Raw genomic sequence first — 15,076 nt, forward strand, 5'->3', positions numbered from 1 at the left:
GAGGAGGAGGAGGAGGAGGAGGAGGAGGAGGAGGGAGGGTTGGATCGGGACGAGGAGGCTCGGGACCCAGGAGCTGCTGGCAGAGCCGCTGCAGGCTGGGGGCGAGGGGGGAGCTCCCCAGGAGGTGGGTAGGGGTGGGCGGCAAAGCTGGCAAGGAGCTGCCAGATCTCAGCATCCATCCGCCTCTGGGCCTCATCCACCTGGGACACCGGGCGAGGGGGACGGAGGAAAGGAGCAGAGGGACAGAAGGGACACCCGTGAGGCTCTGCCCAGGCTGCGCCCCCCCCCACAAGGGCCGGTGCCTGTGCTTGGACGGTACCCCCTGCCTCCTGCTCCTCAGGAGCCAGGCGGGGGTGTCCTGGGATGGGCCAGCTGACTACAGGCTGCCATCGTTGGGGATAAGCCCTCCAAAGGGTGCCCGGGAAGAGAGGGGCGGACAGCTCTGTCCAGCCAATGCCAGAAGTGCCGGAGGCAGTCCCGGTGGCCTCTGGGGTAGGGAAGCTGTTCCCTGGGGCTGCCTCTCCACGGGGGCCCAGGGCACCAGCCACGATATTCACGTGGCTGTGGAGTATTTCAGGAACTCAGGAATGGGGGACATCAGGCTGGGCCTGGATGGCATGGGGCAAACGGCCAGGGTCTCAGGCAAAGGCTCATTCCCGGGGCCCAGCCCCAGCCTGCCCCAGCCAGGCCCTGGTTACCTGCGGTGCCCGCTGGGCCTGGACCCTGCCCTCTAGGGGTCCCAAGATCCTCCCAGATGTCACAGCTGCCCGCCACTGCTCCTCTGAGAGGGACGTGCGGTTCTGATGGGTGGAGGTCACAGGCCAGCTCAGCCCCCTCAGGGTCCCAGAGCTGGAGCCAAGGGCAGGGTCCTCTCCCAGGGACATGGAGGCCAGAAGGGCCACACTGGCAGGGGAGAGAGGAGCATGCTCCCCTGCTGGGGCGGCACACGGGTTACTCCAGGTGCTATGGGCCATGTGCACCTGGCGGTGGTGTTAATGTTGCCTGGGGACAGTGCCGGGTAGCACTGGGGGTCAGATATGGCCACAAGGATTAGCATCAAGTTAGTTTCCCTGCCACCTCGGTCACTGTCCCAACTTAGAGAGCTGGCACCAGGGCCAGAGCACACATCCAGGGAGGCGGGACAGAGGCACATGCTCCCGGCAGCAGCGAGGGGCACAGGCATAGCAGTGTCCTGACCCAGGGGCCATCAGACGGCCCGAGCGCATGCAGACCCACCCTGCCTCAGGCAAGTCCACACGCAGGGCGAGGGCACCCAGGACACGCCATGCCCATCACACCAGCCTCACACCCTCACAGCAAGGCCTACCTGGTGAGCCCGGCGCATGCGCGCCAAGTCTGCCTCCCTCTGTGGGGCACCAGGAACCGCCAGGAGGGGAGACAGAGAAAGTCAGAGCTGCCATCAGGAGGCAGGGAGGCCAGGAGAGCAGAAACGGAGGACAGAGAGGGACCAGAGGTGGCCGGCTGTGCAGAAGGGCTGGGGAACCTGGCTCTGCTCATGGAACAGGGACAGGGTAGCCACAGAGCTTCCCCTCCTAAGGAAGGCTTCCCCAGAGTCCACCCTAGAGACCTGCCCCCACACCATCCCGCACCACTACTTCCCGTACCTGCTTCAGAGGGATAAAGACACTCATATCAGTTAAGCTAGTTTTTGTTTGTGTCTAGCACTGGGGATTGAGCCTGGGGGTGCTCTACCTCTGAGTTACATCCCCCATCCTTCTATATATTTGTGTGTATATATATATATTTTTTTTTTTTTTCTTTTTTTCTTTTTTGAGACTAGGTTGTTTAGGGCCTTGCTCAGTTGCTGAGGCTAACCTCAAACTTGTGACCCTCCCACCTCAGCCTCCCGAACTGCTGGGCTTACAGGTGCACATCCCCACACTGGCTAGCATAGTGCTTTAAGGGCGACCTCTGACCTGGGTCTAAATCCTGCCCTTGCCACCTAGTAGCTGTGGAACTTTACGAACACTCCCTAGCGTCTCTCGATTTTGTTTCCTCGATCAGGAAATGGGGCAGTGGTCCTAACTGGTCCACACAGCTGTGATCTACAAAACGTGAAGCTGCTTAGAACGATGCCTAGCACACAATAAGCCCTGGGTAGATACACCCTATAACACAATCACCACGCCAACACCAAGCACGGAGCCTGCAGTGTAGACTGTGAGTTCAGAGGGAGCAAATGAATGAACAGAAACCGTGTCCCATTTGTCCTTGTGTTTCACGGGCCTGGCCCAGAGCCTGTTTGCTGAGAACTGCATGAAAGCTCATCATCACCACAGCTGAACACATTATGCGCCAGGCACAGCCGCCAATCCCCCAGCCACCTGGACTTAAGGGTCATTAGGAGGTGTCCTGCCAGTACACAGCTGAGCTGAGGTGCAGACTGACGTCTACCGCACCCCAAGGCCACACACTGAGCCACGGTGTGGTGCCGTGGCAGACGCCGGCCCACCCTCCAAGACTCCTCCGGGGTGAACAGTGTCTGAGTCCCTCGGACCCAGGTGCTCGGCAGGGGCCTGGGTCAGAACTGGCGCTCGGGGAGGATCTGCAGCCCCCTTGTGTCCCACCTTGTCTCCCTGGTAGGCCTCTGGCAGCTGCCAGTAGAAGGACTCGTGGCCAAGGTGAGCAAAGTTGCCGAAGGAGAGCTGGGCGCCCTCGGGCACGGGTTCCACCGTGAAGCCTCCTGTCAGGCGGCTGTTCCGCTGGGGGTTCACCAGGGCAAAGCCTTGGAAGTCCCCAGGGGCAAAGCGGGTGTAGATCTGGCGGCAGAGGGAGGATCAGGGGTCAGTCGAGTACAGGGCGGGGATGCGGGGCCAGGGGATGGGGCCGGAGGGCCCAGGACAGGAAACAGGCCTGCCGAGATCAGGCTGGGGAGAAGTGGTGGGGAAGGGAGGTGCAGGGCTCGGCGCTGGCAGGGGCGGTGATGTGGGTGCCGGGAGGATGGGGGTCTGCTCACTGGGCTTGGTGCTGAGATGGGCACTGACGGGGGTCAGGGGCAGCTGGGACTTGGCTGCATGGGAGCGGCAGGAGGGGCGGCAGCTAGCCCCGCCCAGGGCTGGAGGGCTCTTACCTGGTGGCGCGTGTAGGTGGAGCTGGCGCACTGCTGGGTTACGCCCATGCAGAAGCAGGGCAGGCAGCCCTCGGGGTTGCTGGCGCTCAGGTGGAAGTGCTGCGGCCGGCAGCGGCTGCAGGTGGGGCCCTCCACCTGTGCCTGGGAGGGTGGTGGATGCAGGATGTGCGCTGGGAACTCGGGGTCTCCTGCACCCCACCCCACCAGGCCCGACCCTCGGGTGCCGCGGAGCACAGGGCTCTGCACTGACCTTGCACTGGCACTGACCAGCAGCGTCGCACTGGCTACTGACGCTGCCCTGCGGGTCACAGCCACAGCCTATCACCTCTGGTACCTGGCTGTCTCCTGAGGTGGAGGGGAGCCACAGCTGGAGCCCCCAGGCCCATCGAGCACTCCCAGCCCCACTGCTGAGCAGAGCAAGCAACGGCAAGGAGGGAGCCCCCGTTCCTCTCTGAGGAGGACGCTCTGCACAGCTCAGAAAGGTAAAGCCACTGACCAGGTCACCGGGGAACAAAGGACCTGCCCTAGCTCCCCCGGGAGAATGGGTAGCCAACCCTGCAATCCTACTCACTCTGGCAAGGCTGGCCCTGGCTGGGGTTGCCATAGTAACCTGGGGCGCACCTGCAAGAGAGAGGGAGCAGGATGCTGGAGGGCACAGAGTGTGGCGGGTGCCCGCATTCCGACTTCATGACCCCACGAGCCGGAAGAAACCATTTAGCCTAACTCACCCATTTTACAGAAGGGGAAACAGGCAAGAAAGGAGCAGGGATGTGCTCTAGGCCAGTGAGCTAGCGAGATGAGACCCGCACCCTAGGACCTGCGGCAACAGGTCTCCTGGGAGGACTGGCCTGGGAGGGGCAGGGGTGCGGGGCTGAGGGTGAGCTGCAGGCCAGCACAGCTGAGGGCTTGGAGGCTCTGCACACACGGCTGGAGGTGGAGGCCGGAGAGGCAGCTGACTGCCTCAGGGGCCCGTGTAAGGAAGAGCGGGAGGCCCCGGTGCCCCTGGACAGGAGGGCAGGGCCCACCTGAGGACTCCCACACACCTCCACCCTTCCCGGCCAGCCTCACCTCTCACAGTGGCGCCCACTGTGGCCGGGTGAGCACGCGTCACAGGTAGGGTGGCCATCTGTGTCCAGAAAGCAGGTGTGGGTGGCCCTAGGGTATGGGGAAGGGGCCAGTGAGGAAGGGTCCTCTCCCCAGGACCCTCCTGCAGGCCCAGGGAGAAGGGGGAGGCAGGGTGGGCCCGGCGTTGCAGGAGCACCGTTCCGCTCAGCCCTCCACGGGGCTGACGGGGAGCTGTCCCCGCCTCACAGATGAGGGAGTAGAGGCCCTGCACCAAGGTGCCCTCCTCGAGCCACAGGTGGAGGAGGCCGAGCAGGTTTGGCCGCTGCCCCAGCAGGGCCCGGAGCGGGAAGCGAGGCAGGGGTGGTGGCGGGAAGGGCAGGGGCTGCACGCACTGGCCGGCAGCAGGGGCTCCGTGGCAGGGGCACGGCTGGCAGTCCTGGGGGGTGCCCCGCTGGGCATCCCCGTAGTATCCTGGCTGGCACTGCTCGCACCGGGGGCCCACCGTGTGGTGCTGGCAGCCCTAGAGGGACAGAGCTCGGGTTAGGCTGGATCCCTGGAGGTCACAGATCCCCAGGGTGGGCAGAAAGGTGGGCGGACTCACCTGGCAGGCACCTGTCTCAGGCTCACAGACCTCCGAGTGGCCGTGGCAGCTGCAGCGTTCACAGGTGCCCAGGTAGAGGCCACTAGGCATGCGTGTGTAGCCTGTGTCACAGTCCTGGGGACAGGAAGATGGAGGGGGTAGGAGGCTGGGGAGACTTGGCGGGGTGGGGGGCAGGGAGATCACGGGTGGAGCTGCTGGACAGGTGCTGGGCCCGGAGCTCACCTGGCAGGACGGGCCCCGGTACCCGGGCGGGCAGGAACAGTGCTCCACCTCCAGCGCAGGGTCCTGGCCGGTGTCCTCAGGCACAGCCACGTCCATGCTGATGCCAGAGACCCTGAGCACCACAGGACCACCCGAGTGAGCACTGGCTCTGTGCCGGGAGGCACACTGGCCTCGTTGGTCCTCCCAAGGGCCGTCATGGTGCTGCGTGGCCCCGTCCTGCAGCTGGCTGGCGCCTCCATCCCCAGCAGCTGCCGGGGCCGTGGCTAATGGCTTGCACCTGCAACTTTCTCAAGGGACGACCTTTCCTTGCCCAGACGGGTTATGCCCCAGCTCTCTGGGTGACCAATGCCAGGCGGATGCAGAGGACCAAGCCCTCGGCCTCCAAGTGAGAGGCCTCCAAGTGAGAGGCCTCCGTGGGGCAACTGACTTGCCAGAGCGCCCGGGGGGGCCAAACTTGACCCAGGCCACGTCCCCGCCCGGTCCCTCCCCGCCTTGTGGGCTCCCCTTGGGAGTCGCAGGTACCCGGCCCCAGTCCCAGGCGCTGCTCAGGGAGCCTGACCAAAGCCACAGCCACAGGGAGGCAGTCGTCCTGCGCCATTTCACAGGGAGGAGACGAGGCACCAACAGGCCACGCGGCCGGAAGCGGAGGCCCGCCGGCTCGCGCAGGTCATGGCTTAGGTGACGGCCCCACCCCAGCCCCTGCCCCCCGCCCGGCCCCAGGCACCTGCTCTCAGTGGGCTGCTGGGTGTAGGACGCTTGGATCAGAAGGGCGTCAATGCCCGCCAGCGCCATCAGCAGGTGCTCCCGCGTGGCTGGCTGTCCGTCAGGCCGCTGCCAGGCTTGCTGTCAGGGAGGATGTCACGTCACCACTGACTTCCTGGGTGCCCACCCCTAGAGAGGCGGGGGTGCCCGTCCTGCCGCCCAGGAGGGGCTCCTGCAGGCGGAGGCTCACCTCCCGGAAGGGCACAGCGAAGGTGGTGGGCTGGCCGGGCGCGGGCGCCCGCGCGGGGCGGTGCTCCAGCACAATGCCGTTGCCCTGCAGCACCACCAGCGGCTGCCCGGGCAGGGGCGCTGAGCCCGGCTGGGGCCGATGGGTCACCACGAAGCGCAGCTCTCCCCCGTAGGAGGTCACCTGCGACACGGGTCAGCGGGGTCGAGCGTCACCACGCGGCCCCTCGCTCTTCTCCCAGGACACCGCGACCTCTGGCCTCTACGCCCTGACCGCTGCCTCGGGTGTTCCTTCCCCGCCCACCTTGTCCCCGCGGAAGCGCGAGGGGAGGCTCCAGAAGTAAGGCCCAGGCGGGAGGCTGTGGAAGGAGGAGAAGGCCAGTTCCCCGGGCGCAGGGGACAAGATGCCCTGGCTGGTGGTGTGGGTGCCCGCGGCGTCGGTCAGGCTGAAGTCGCTGGGCTGCTCCGAGGCCCCCAGAACCTGGGAGGGGAGAGGGGCCGCGGTGGGGCCGAGGCCTGGGACCAGCCTCCAATGGGCGCCCTGGGCCATGCTGCCTGGCCGCCTCCCGCAGCTACCTGGGCGCGCCTCCAGGAGGAGCTGGCGCACTGGCGGCTGACGCCCATGCAGAAGCACCGGAGGCAGCCGTCGGGGTTCCGGGCGCTCAGGTGAAAGGAGCCGTCGGCACACTCATTGCACAGGCGCCCCACCACGTTGTTCTGCAGGCACAGAGCTGGGAGCTGCAGGACAGCCCACGGAAGGGGCCGCCTGGAGCTTCCGGGTGAATCGGCCCACTCTAGATGAGACCGAAGCCCAGGGGAGCCATTGAAGGATGGTACACAGAGGTGTCACCGCCTCAACAGCACCTCCCAAGCTAGCAGGAGCTTATGCGACCGCTTCCCCTTTTCTCTTTGCCTGCCAGGGGGCTCCCAAATAAGACTCGATTTGAAATAAAGCAATCGGATTAAAACCATTGTTACAATGTACGGAGTGTTTCAGGCACCGGGCTGATTTCTCTTCCTAACCCCCGAGTGCCTCCAGAGGTAGGTACAGCCATCTCCAGCCCTCTCGTGAGAAAACTGAGGGGATGGGAAAGGACTTGCTCAAGGTCACTTGGCTTGCTCATCCACTCTGCCATTAAGCATCTGGGGTGCCTGACTCCAAGTTCCCCTCCCCTGACACTTGATTTTCCCACCTTAATGCAGTGACTCCCTTTCTCCAAGCCTCCCTCTCCTAAGGCTCAGCGTGAGGGCCGACTGGTGGCAAGGCCAGGGCTCAGTGCAGACAGGATGCCTGCGCCAAGGATGGCAGCACCTGGGCTCCAGTTCCGACCCCCAGGGGTGCTCCTGCTGAGGCCGGGCGCCAGGCCCATCCGTCCCCAGCTGGACCTCAGCAGGCCAAGCGCAGGGGAGGGTGGGGCGGCCGCCCAGAGCTGGCAGGCGGCAGGCGTACCTTGCAGCGGCAGGCTTCTCCGGGGGTCCCCACGCTGCCCCGCTCGTCGCAGCGCACGATCTCCTGGTCTGGGGACACGAGGCGGTGTTGGCAGGGCGGGCGGGGCTGGGGCAGGGTCAGGGCAGGCGGACCCCAGGGAGGCCATGGGGCTGGTGGGCGGAGGGGGTCCCCTACTCACTGGTGGGCCTGCACTTCCCGCCGGGCTGGATGGGGTTGCCCTCGTAGCCGGGGGCACACCTGGCGGGGAGAGGGCGTGAGCGGCCTGCTCCCGTCTGCGGCCTGTCCCCGCCCCGGGCCACAGCTCCCTCACCTCTCACAGCGGCGGCCGGTGTAGCCGGGGGCACATGCGTCGCACGTGGCTTGGCCATCCGTGTCCAGAAAGCAAGTGTCAGAGAACCTGCGGGGGTCAGGTGGGCGGTGCGTGGGGCAGGCTGGGAGCCCCACACCTCCCAGGGACACAGTGCAGGGCAGGCCGCCTCCCGCCCACTGGGCCTGGCCTGCAGCGACCGTTGCTCAGAAGGGTGCGTGGGAAGAGCGAGGCCCAGGGTCTGACCTGCGGGAGGCGTCAATGTACGGGCAGGGGCAGGGCCGGCAGGCAGTGGCCGTGGCCTTGGTGGCGTCCCCAAAGAAGCCAGGCTTGCACTTGTCACACTGGGGTCCTTCCGTGTTGTGCTGGCAATTCTAGGAGGAGGGCGGGGCAGCAGCTCAGGGTCTGCGGCAGAACTGGCGGGGCTGGGGTGGCCTCTGAGGCGGACAGGAAGCCCGTCACCTCACACGCAGCCAGTCTCACAGAGGTCCCAACGCCTACTTTACAAGGACGAACCCTCCACCCACTTGCACTCTGCACCCGCAGGCCAGGTCTGCCCCTGGGCCCCTGGTCCTTTGCCCTGACAGGTGCTCAAGGATTTGAAGATAGGAGTTCTGCCCAGCTCGAGCCTTCTCTTCTGTCAGCAATGACCATCTCAGTTCCTCCGCTATTCTTAAGAAATGAAGTATGACATCTAGATCCCTTTTCCTTGGGGATGCCCTTGTAAGGCCCATATTTCAAGGAATACTCTCTGGGATTAGTCTGACCAGGGTGGAAGAGAGTAAGAGCTTCACCTCCCATGTCTGGACACCATATCTTTGTTAATGCATCCAAGGGTCCTGACAGTTTGTCTAGCAGTGATACAGGCACAAGGGAGCCTCACACCCTGCCCTCGCCCCGCCCCCTTCCCTATCCAGTGTCCAGTGCCAGCCAGCACTACTCACCAGGCAGTGGCCGTACACGGGATCACAGGAGCTGGCATGGCCATTGCAGTTGCAGCCAGAGCAGGTGCCCAGGTAGGGCCCACCAGGCACCCGGGTGAAGTGGGCATCACAGCTCTCACAAGACAAGCCAGAATAGCCGATGGGGCATCTGTGGGCAGGTCAGAGGGGGCTGCAGAAGCTCTGAGGCCTGCGGCTCTCCCTCCCGTCAGGGTCCGCGGCCCCACCACGCCGGATCAGCACCTGCACTCCTCCACACTGTGGGCGCGGCCGTGGCTGGTGGCCTGGGCGACGGTGGTGTCCATGGAGACGTCGCTCAGCCCCACGCTGGCCATCCTGGCGTTGTACACCGTCTGCACCAGCACGGCCTCCAGGCTCTGCAGCACCTGCAGCATCTCCGCCCGCTGCACCGGCCGGCCCGACTCGTGCACCCAGTGTTCCTGGTGAGCGCAGCGGGGTCACAGGCCAGCGCCGCCGGGCGCCCCACCCCGGCCCTCAGCACAGGCGCCACTCACCTCGGAGAGCTGGACTTGGCGCTGGTTCAGGGCCCCGGGCTGGGTGGGTGTGTGGCCTCGGGACAGTAGGCGATACCCGGCGCCCACCAGGACCACGTCTGGCCGCTGCGCAGGCTCCAACGGGCCCCGCGCCAGCTCGTAGCGCACCTTGTAGCGCAGGGAGCCACCGTAGGAGTCCACCTGGCAGAGGCAGGCAGATCGGTGGGGTGATGTGGGCACCGGCTCCGTGAGCTGCCCGCCCAGCCCCGCTGCCCCCCAGCGGCCTCCCCGACGCTCCCCGAGGGCTGGGCGTGGAGCAGGGAGCCCGAGATGCAAGATGCCAGCTCCACCCCTGGGATGCTCGATCGTGTGCCCAGACAGGCGAGGTGGGCACACTCAAGCAGCCTGGGTACCGCATGGTCAGGGGAGGCTCCCTGGAGGAGGGATGCCAGCCCTCTCCCGAGGCCAAGTAAGAGTGGCGGGCAGAGATCCTGCCCTGTGGGACGAGCTGCTGCCCGGGGCTGTGCCAGGGCACGTGCCCCCTCCCCCCAGCGCTGCATCTGCCCCTGCCCGCCAGCCTTGGAGCAAGCCAAGCGGAGCGGGCTCCGAGGACAAGAGGGGCGCTCGGCCTCCCGGGGGAGGGCCGGCCCTTCACCTTGTTGCCCAGAAACTGCCCTGGCAGAGACCAGAAGGAGTCGTGGACCAGGAAGCGGCGCGACAGGTCCACCAGCTGGAACTCCTGCAGGGCGGCGTCGATCTGCAGCTGCGTGGAGGACAGGGGCGGCGAGCCGGGCTGGGCGGGCATCGTCACGTTCACGCCTGCAGGGTGAGGGCGGTGAGGGGGACCCCGGCCGCCAGGGGCAGCACGTGGAAGGGGGCAGGAAAGCTCAGCGGAAACCCGAGTTAGGAAAACCGGCCTTGCCCCCAAAGTTAAGAAAAAGCCAGAAGACGCTCCCCTTCCAGTCCTCGTCCTCCTGAAGGTTCGGAGCTGGGCTTTGCGAGCGTGCTCCGGGAGGGCCGGCGCTGCGGGGAGCTGGTTTGGGAACTGCGGGATCAGTGAAGGGTCGGGGGATTCTTTGCTGCAGGACCTCTCAGAGCTTTTCGCTTGGTAAGAGATCCACGGACTGTCAGGCCTGGAGCAGCCCAGCGGGGACAGCAGAGAGCCACGCGAGACCGAAGCCCGGCAGCCCAAGTTCTGGCTCCACTCCCTCCAAATGCATGAGTCTGGGCAGCGACCTCAGTTTCCCTATCTGTAAGATGGCGCCAACAGCGGCCCATCCCTTAGCATTATTATGAAGATAAAAGGAGCAAACTGATTTGAAATGCTTAAAAACAGGGTGCACCACAGAGGTGCTCAAAAAATGGCAAGCCTAATGATGGCTGGTGCCACACACGTTGCCGTAGCTCCTCGGGAGGCTGAGGCGGGAGGATAGCAAATTTGAGTCCAGCCTCAGCAACTTAGCGAGATTTTATTTCAAAATAAAAAATAAAAGGGCTGGGGATGTTCCCCACCGGATGGTGCAGCTCTAGCTGATGGGAGCTCATTACCCCCCAGGGCCATCCCTCCCGGCCCGGGACAGTTTTGACTCTTAGAAAGTTCTTCCTTACACTGAATCCACACCCGTCGGTGGAAAGCATCAACCCTAGTCCTTGCAACCACAGAGGAGTCCGGTCCCTCGAGCAGAATGACCACACGGTCCAGGCCCCATCAGCCAGGTCTTCCTCCTCCTCCCACTGTGATGCTCCCAGGGCCCCTCGACCTGGTCAACATCCCCACAGGCACCTGCTGGGCCTGGAATCCTCGCCGGCCCTGACCATCCACATTCCAGACAGATGACCCTGGTTTCCTTCTCTGCCTGTAAACAGCGTGACCCAGGAAGCCCATTGCCTCCCAGCCCCCAGCCTCCCAGCCTCCCAGCCTCCAGGAGCCTGCTGTAAACAGCCCTGACCATGCAAACGTGACTGGCACTCACTGGTGACTGGCGCTCACTGGTGGCCTGGGTCAAGCCGTGGGGCCACCGGAATGCTCAGCAAGTGGGGCCGTTGGTGTCCTAGACCTACTGGAGGCCACCAGGGCGGCTCCACACAACCCTGAGGTCCCCGACTTAAGGAGTGTGCCAGGCAAGATTGGTTAGGGTCTCCCAGTACCAGGAGCGAACCCCTAGACCCACGTGCAATCCTCCAAGCTGCAGGAAGGGAATGAAGCTCCGGCAGGAGGCTATGTTACATCAGGGGGCAAATGACACCACTGGGACCCGACCAGGTCAGTGTGATGTCTGGGTGTCCTCTTAGCTGCCTGGCCATCCTGCCCCTCCACTTCTGGCCTTTATACACAGGGGGAAAAGGCCCTGGGGGAGCCGACGGTCACACAGGCAGTGAGCAGGGCGGCCCAGAGCTGGGAAGTCGCCAAAGTCTGGGTCTCTTACTCTGGGGACCCCTGGCCCCTCCCAGTCTCAGAACAAGGATGTCAAGAACGGAGATGACAGAATTACCAAGTATCTACTGCCACTCACCACGGTCCAAGCACTGTCCTGAGGGACCTTTGTCACCCTCAGGTCCTTAGGAAAACCTGGGAGGCGTGACTAAAGCACCTTATTTTATTTATACCTTGATTATGTATCTACTTATTTTGAGACAAGTTCTCAACGAGTTGCCCAGGCTGGTCTCCAACTTGCAATCCTCCTGCCTCCGTCTCCCGAGTAGCTGGGATTACCATGCTCACACTCCCATTTTGTAGAGGGACAAACTGAGACACCAGCGAGCCAGGACCAAGGGCGCACGGCAGCCCGATGAGCAGCAGGAGCCCGGCCCCAGCACGTCTCCTCCGTGACTGGAAGCGGGCAAGTGTCAGGGGACGTGGCTTCTCCTCAGTGTCTGCTTTTCCCCAAGCGCTTTCCTTACAGGGCTCAGCATTTGGTCAGCAGCCTTGTGTCCGCGCCTGCCCGCTGGTCCTAGTCTGACGCGCCCTGTCCTCCCACGTGTCCTCCCCGTGTCCGCCTCCCACGTCCCACAGCACCCACCCACACACGCACCCTTGAAGTCGTTGGGCTGGTCGAAACGCAACTGGATCTGGTCCCAGAACCGGCGGCTGCTCTGGCACACGCTGGTGACCCCGAAGCAGAAGCAAGGCAGGCAGGAGGCGCTGGGCTCCAGGTAGAAGTGTCCGTCCGGGCAAGGGCCTGCGCGGCAGGGGCGGGATGAGGGGGCCGGATGGGTGGCGGACGCGACCCCACCCACGCCGGGCAGCGGCGCACCTCGCTGGGGGAGGAGCTCCAGGACCCCGTCGGGGATGCCGAACACCATGCCGCGCGCGTTCATGGCCTCGCAGGTGTAGGCGCCCTGGTCCGCCTCCTTCACGTCACGGATGGTCAGCGTGCCACGGCCACCCTCGGTGGTCATGGTCACCCTGAGGACCCAAGACAGCAGAGGGTCAGGCCGGGGCACTGGCGGGACCACCCCTGTACCCCCGCCACCCCGCCCTGGGCCCAGGTGGCACCTGGGATGAGCGGGGATGTGGCCCCAGTTGAGTCTCCAGTTGATGATGGGGGTGGGGACACCGGTGGCCACGCAGGTGAAGGTCACCGTCTGGCCCCGGGAAGCCTGGATCGACTCCTGGGGAGGGGTCACCACCTGGGGAGGCACTGGAGAGACGGGGCAGGAGTGAGGGGTCTGAGGGGCGAGCCGGGCAGGGAGGGTCCCCAGGAGCCTGGTGGGGGAGGGGCCAGCTCACTGCAGCCAAACTCGTCGCTGCGGTCGGGACAGTCGCTCTCCTGGTCGCAGTGGAAACTGGCGGGGATGCACGTGCTGGTGGAGACGCAGCGGAACTGCGTGGGCCCGCACACCTCCTCCGGATGCTTGGCAGCTGGGGACAAAGCAGGGCTGTGGGCGCCGGGGCGCTGCCCAGAGGGGGCACCCTGTCCCACTACCTGAACGCCCTCCTGGCCACCTTCCTCAGCAGTCCCCAGGGTCACCCTCCTCTCTCACCCTGGTGAGCTGCCCTCACCAGGCCCGGCCTCTGCTGCCACCACAAGGCCCAGTGCCCGTCCCGTCCAGCAGGACACATTCAGTCTGCCCCCTGCTTTCCCAAAACGGACCTCCGCCCTGCAGGTCAGAGCCCGGCGCTGTCCTCAGGCTGCTGTGGCCTGGAGCCTGGTCCCAGCCGGGTGATGTGGCGGTGTGGGACCTTTAAGAGGCGGGGCCTTGTGGGGTGCCCCTGGGGGGGACTGTGGGAGCCCAGTCTCTTCTGTCTCCTGTTCCTCCCACACACACTCCTACACTGCCACTTGCTAGGAGGTGATACAGGGGGCGGGTGGGGGAGGTCCTCCCCAAAGCCTGTATGATGCCGTTTGGACTCTCAGCCTTCCAGACTGTGAGTGAAATAAACCTCTTTTCTTTATCAAGTTATCCTGCCTCAGGTATTTTCACAATAGTAATGAAATACAGACTAACACCCAGACCTCATCTATTCAGCCACCCTCAGAGTGACAGAAGTGCCATCTTGAATGGACAAGACCCCGAAAGGGGCTGATACCTGCAAACACAGGTAACCCATACTGCTCCCTCTACTGAACCATTGCGGCAAGGAACCTGCCACAGCTGGGCCCTCTTGCAGGCTGTCTGTACCCCCACTGACTGGCGCAGGGGAGGCCCCTGACCCAAGGCAGACACCCATCAACTGGCCAGAGGCCTGGGGTTGGCCTGGTCCCAGGCCTGGGCCCCTGTGAGGAATCTCCAGTAGAGGAGACCAAGGCTCTTCCAGGGGGGTGGAGCCTGAGGCAGGGAGGGAGAAGGGGGCGGAGCCTGAGGCAGGGAGGGAGAGGGCCCAGAACAGGAGCAGGCGCTGTTCTTCACAGCGGAGGAGCAGGAGCCGCCGGCACCTCAGGGGCTTCTACCCCAGCACACTGAACCCGAGGCCCTTCGGGCCACACCCTCTCTGTTCTGGGCCTTATCAGCACTGGTCCTGTCCTGGCCGCTCCCAAGAGGCCTGGAGGAGGGTTTCTCAACCAGGGCTACCGCTCTCTCGGGGGGCGGGTGCAAGCAGAGGGGGCACCCCAGGACCAGTGTCATCAGACTCGGCCAGCCTGCACATGCCACCCCTCCCCAGGGACTGCTCTGGACAAGGGACGATGACGGAAGGCAAGGAGAGGCTGGACCAGCCGAGAGCAGAAACGTCATCGTGCACCCAGAAGATGATCCTCCAGGTCAGTGAGGCCACACTCCATGGGACACGACACAGGGCCACCTGATGTGGCGTCTGACTCTCCAGCCTCCCCACCCATTTAACTGCCATGATATCAACAGCGTCCAAAGCACTGGCAAGATGAATAGGTGACGGATAGGTGGCTGGAGGAGAGACGTGTGGTAGAGAAGAAGGGATGACGGACAGATGGACAGAGAGCTGGGGAGATGGAGACAGGACGGACGGACAGACGGAGGGAGGGATGGGAGGGTGCTGGGAAGACGGGTAAGTAGCTGGGGGAAGCCCTGGGTGGACAGATAGCAGGCTGGACGACTGGACGAGTGGGTGGGAAGAGGGTTGGACGGATGACCAGGTGGCCAGAGAGCTGGATGAGGGAGGGACAAATAGCCGAACCAGCTTCAGAAGAACACACTCCAGGCCTGTCCTGTGGTCTGACTGTCCACATTCATGTGTGAGAAACTTCATCCCAAACCCACAGTGTTGGAGGCGGGACCCTGAGGGGTGACTGGGTCCCAAGGGCCCTGCACTCATGCCTGGGTGACTGCCACCATTGCAGGAGGGAGCTGCACTTCAGGATGGCCGTGCCCTCTCTCCCTCTTCTCACCGGCAGCAGCAGGAAGGCCCTCACCAGCTTGGTCCCTCAGTCCTGGGTTTCCCAGCTGAGTCCCATAAACTGCTATTGGTTATAACGCACCCAGTCTCAGGTGATCTGTTACAGCCACAGAGAGCGGACAAAGCCGGCCCAGAGGGAAAGGCT

At 64.3% G+C, this 15,076-nt stretch overlaps 1 protein-coding gene across 1 annotated transcript in view; it reads right to left on the reverse strand.

Moving 5' to 3' along the window:
- The window catches only part of HSPG2 (heparan sulfate proteoglycan 2), an 87,146-nt gene that overhangs the window by 34,976 nt on the left and 37,094 nt on the right, over window positions 1-15,076 (reverse strand). Inside the window, 24 exon segments of the mRNA XM_079128484.1 lie at window positions 2,589-2,780; window positions 3,092-3,232; window positions 3,342-3,436; window positions 3,663-3,712; window positions 4,160-4,246; window positions 4,549-4,676; window positions 4,758-4,871; window positions 4,980-5,091; window positions 5,704-5,822; window positions 5,932-6,111; window positions 6,232-6,408; window positions 6,504-6,644; window positions 7,378-7,445; window positions 7,556-7,614; window positions 7,688-7,774; window positions 7,931-8,058; window positions 8,629-8,776; window positions 8,869-9,065; window positions 9,141-9,320; window positions 9,775-9,938; window positions 12,152-12,298; window positions 12,374-12,525; window positions 12,616-12,760; window positions 12,850-12,981. Coding sequence (XP_078984610.1) covers window positions 2,589-2,780; window positions 3,092-3,232; window positions 3,342-3,436; window positions 3,663-3,712; window positions 4,160-4,246; window positions 4,549-4,676; window positions 4,758-4,871; window positions 4,980-5,091; window positions 5,704-5,822; window positions 5,932-6,111; window positions 6,232-6,408; window positions 6,504-6,644; window positions 7,378-7,445; window positions 7,556-7,614; window positions 7,688-7,774; window positions 7,931-8,058; window positions 8,629-8,776; window positions 8,869-9,065; window positions 9,141-9,320; window positions 9,775-9,938; window positions 12,152-12,298; window positions 12,374-12,525; window positions 12,616-12,760; window positions 12,850-12,981 — 3,143 coding nt within the window.

This window comes from Sciurus vulgaris, assembly GCF_902686455.1.
Source record: "Sciurus vulgaris genome assembly, chromosome: 1".
In the NCBI taxonomy this organism is placed as follows: domain Eukaryota; kingdom Metazoa; phylum Chordata; class Mammalia; order Rodentia; family Sciuridae; genus Sciurus; species Sciurus vulgaris.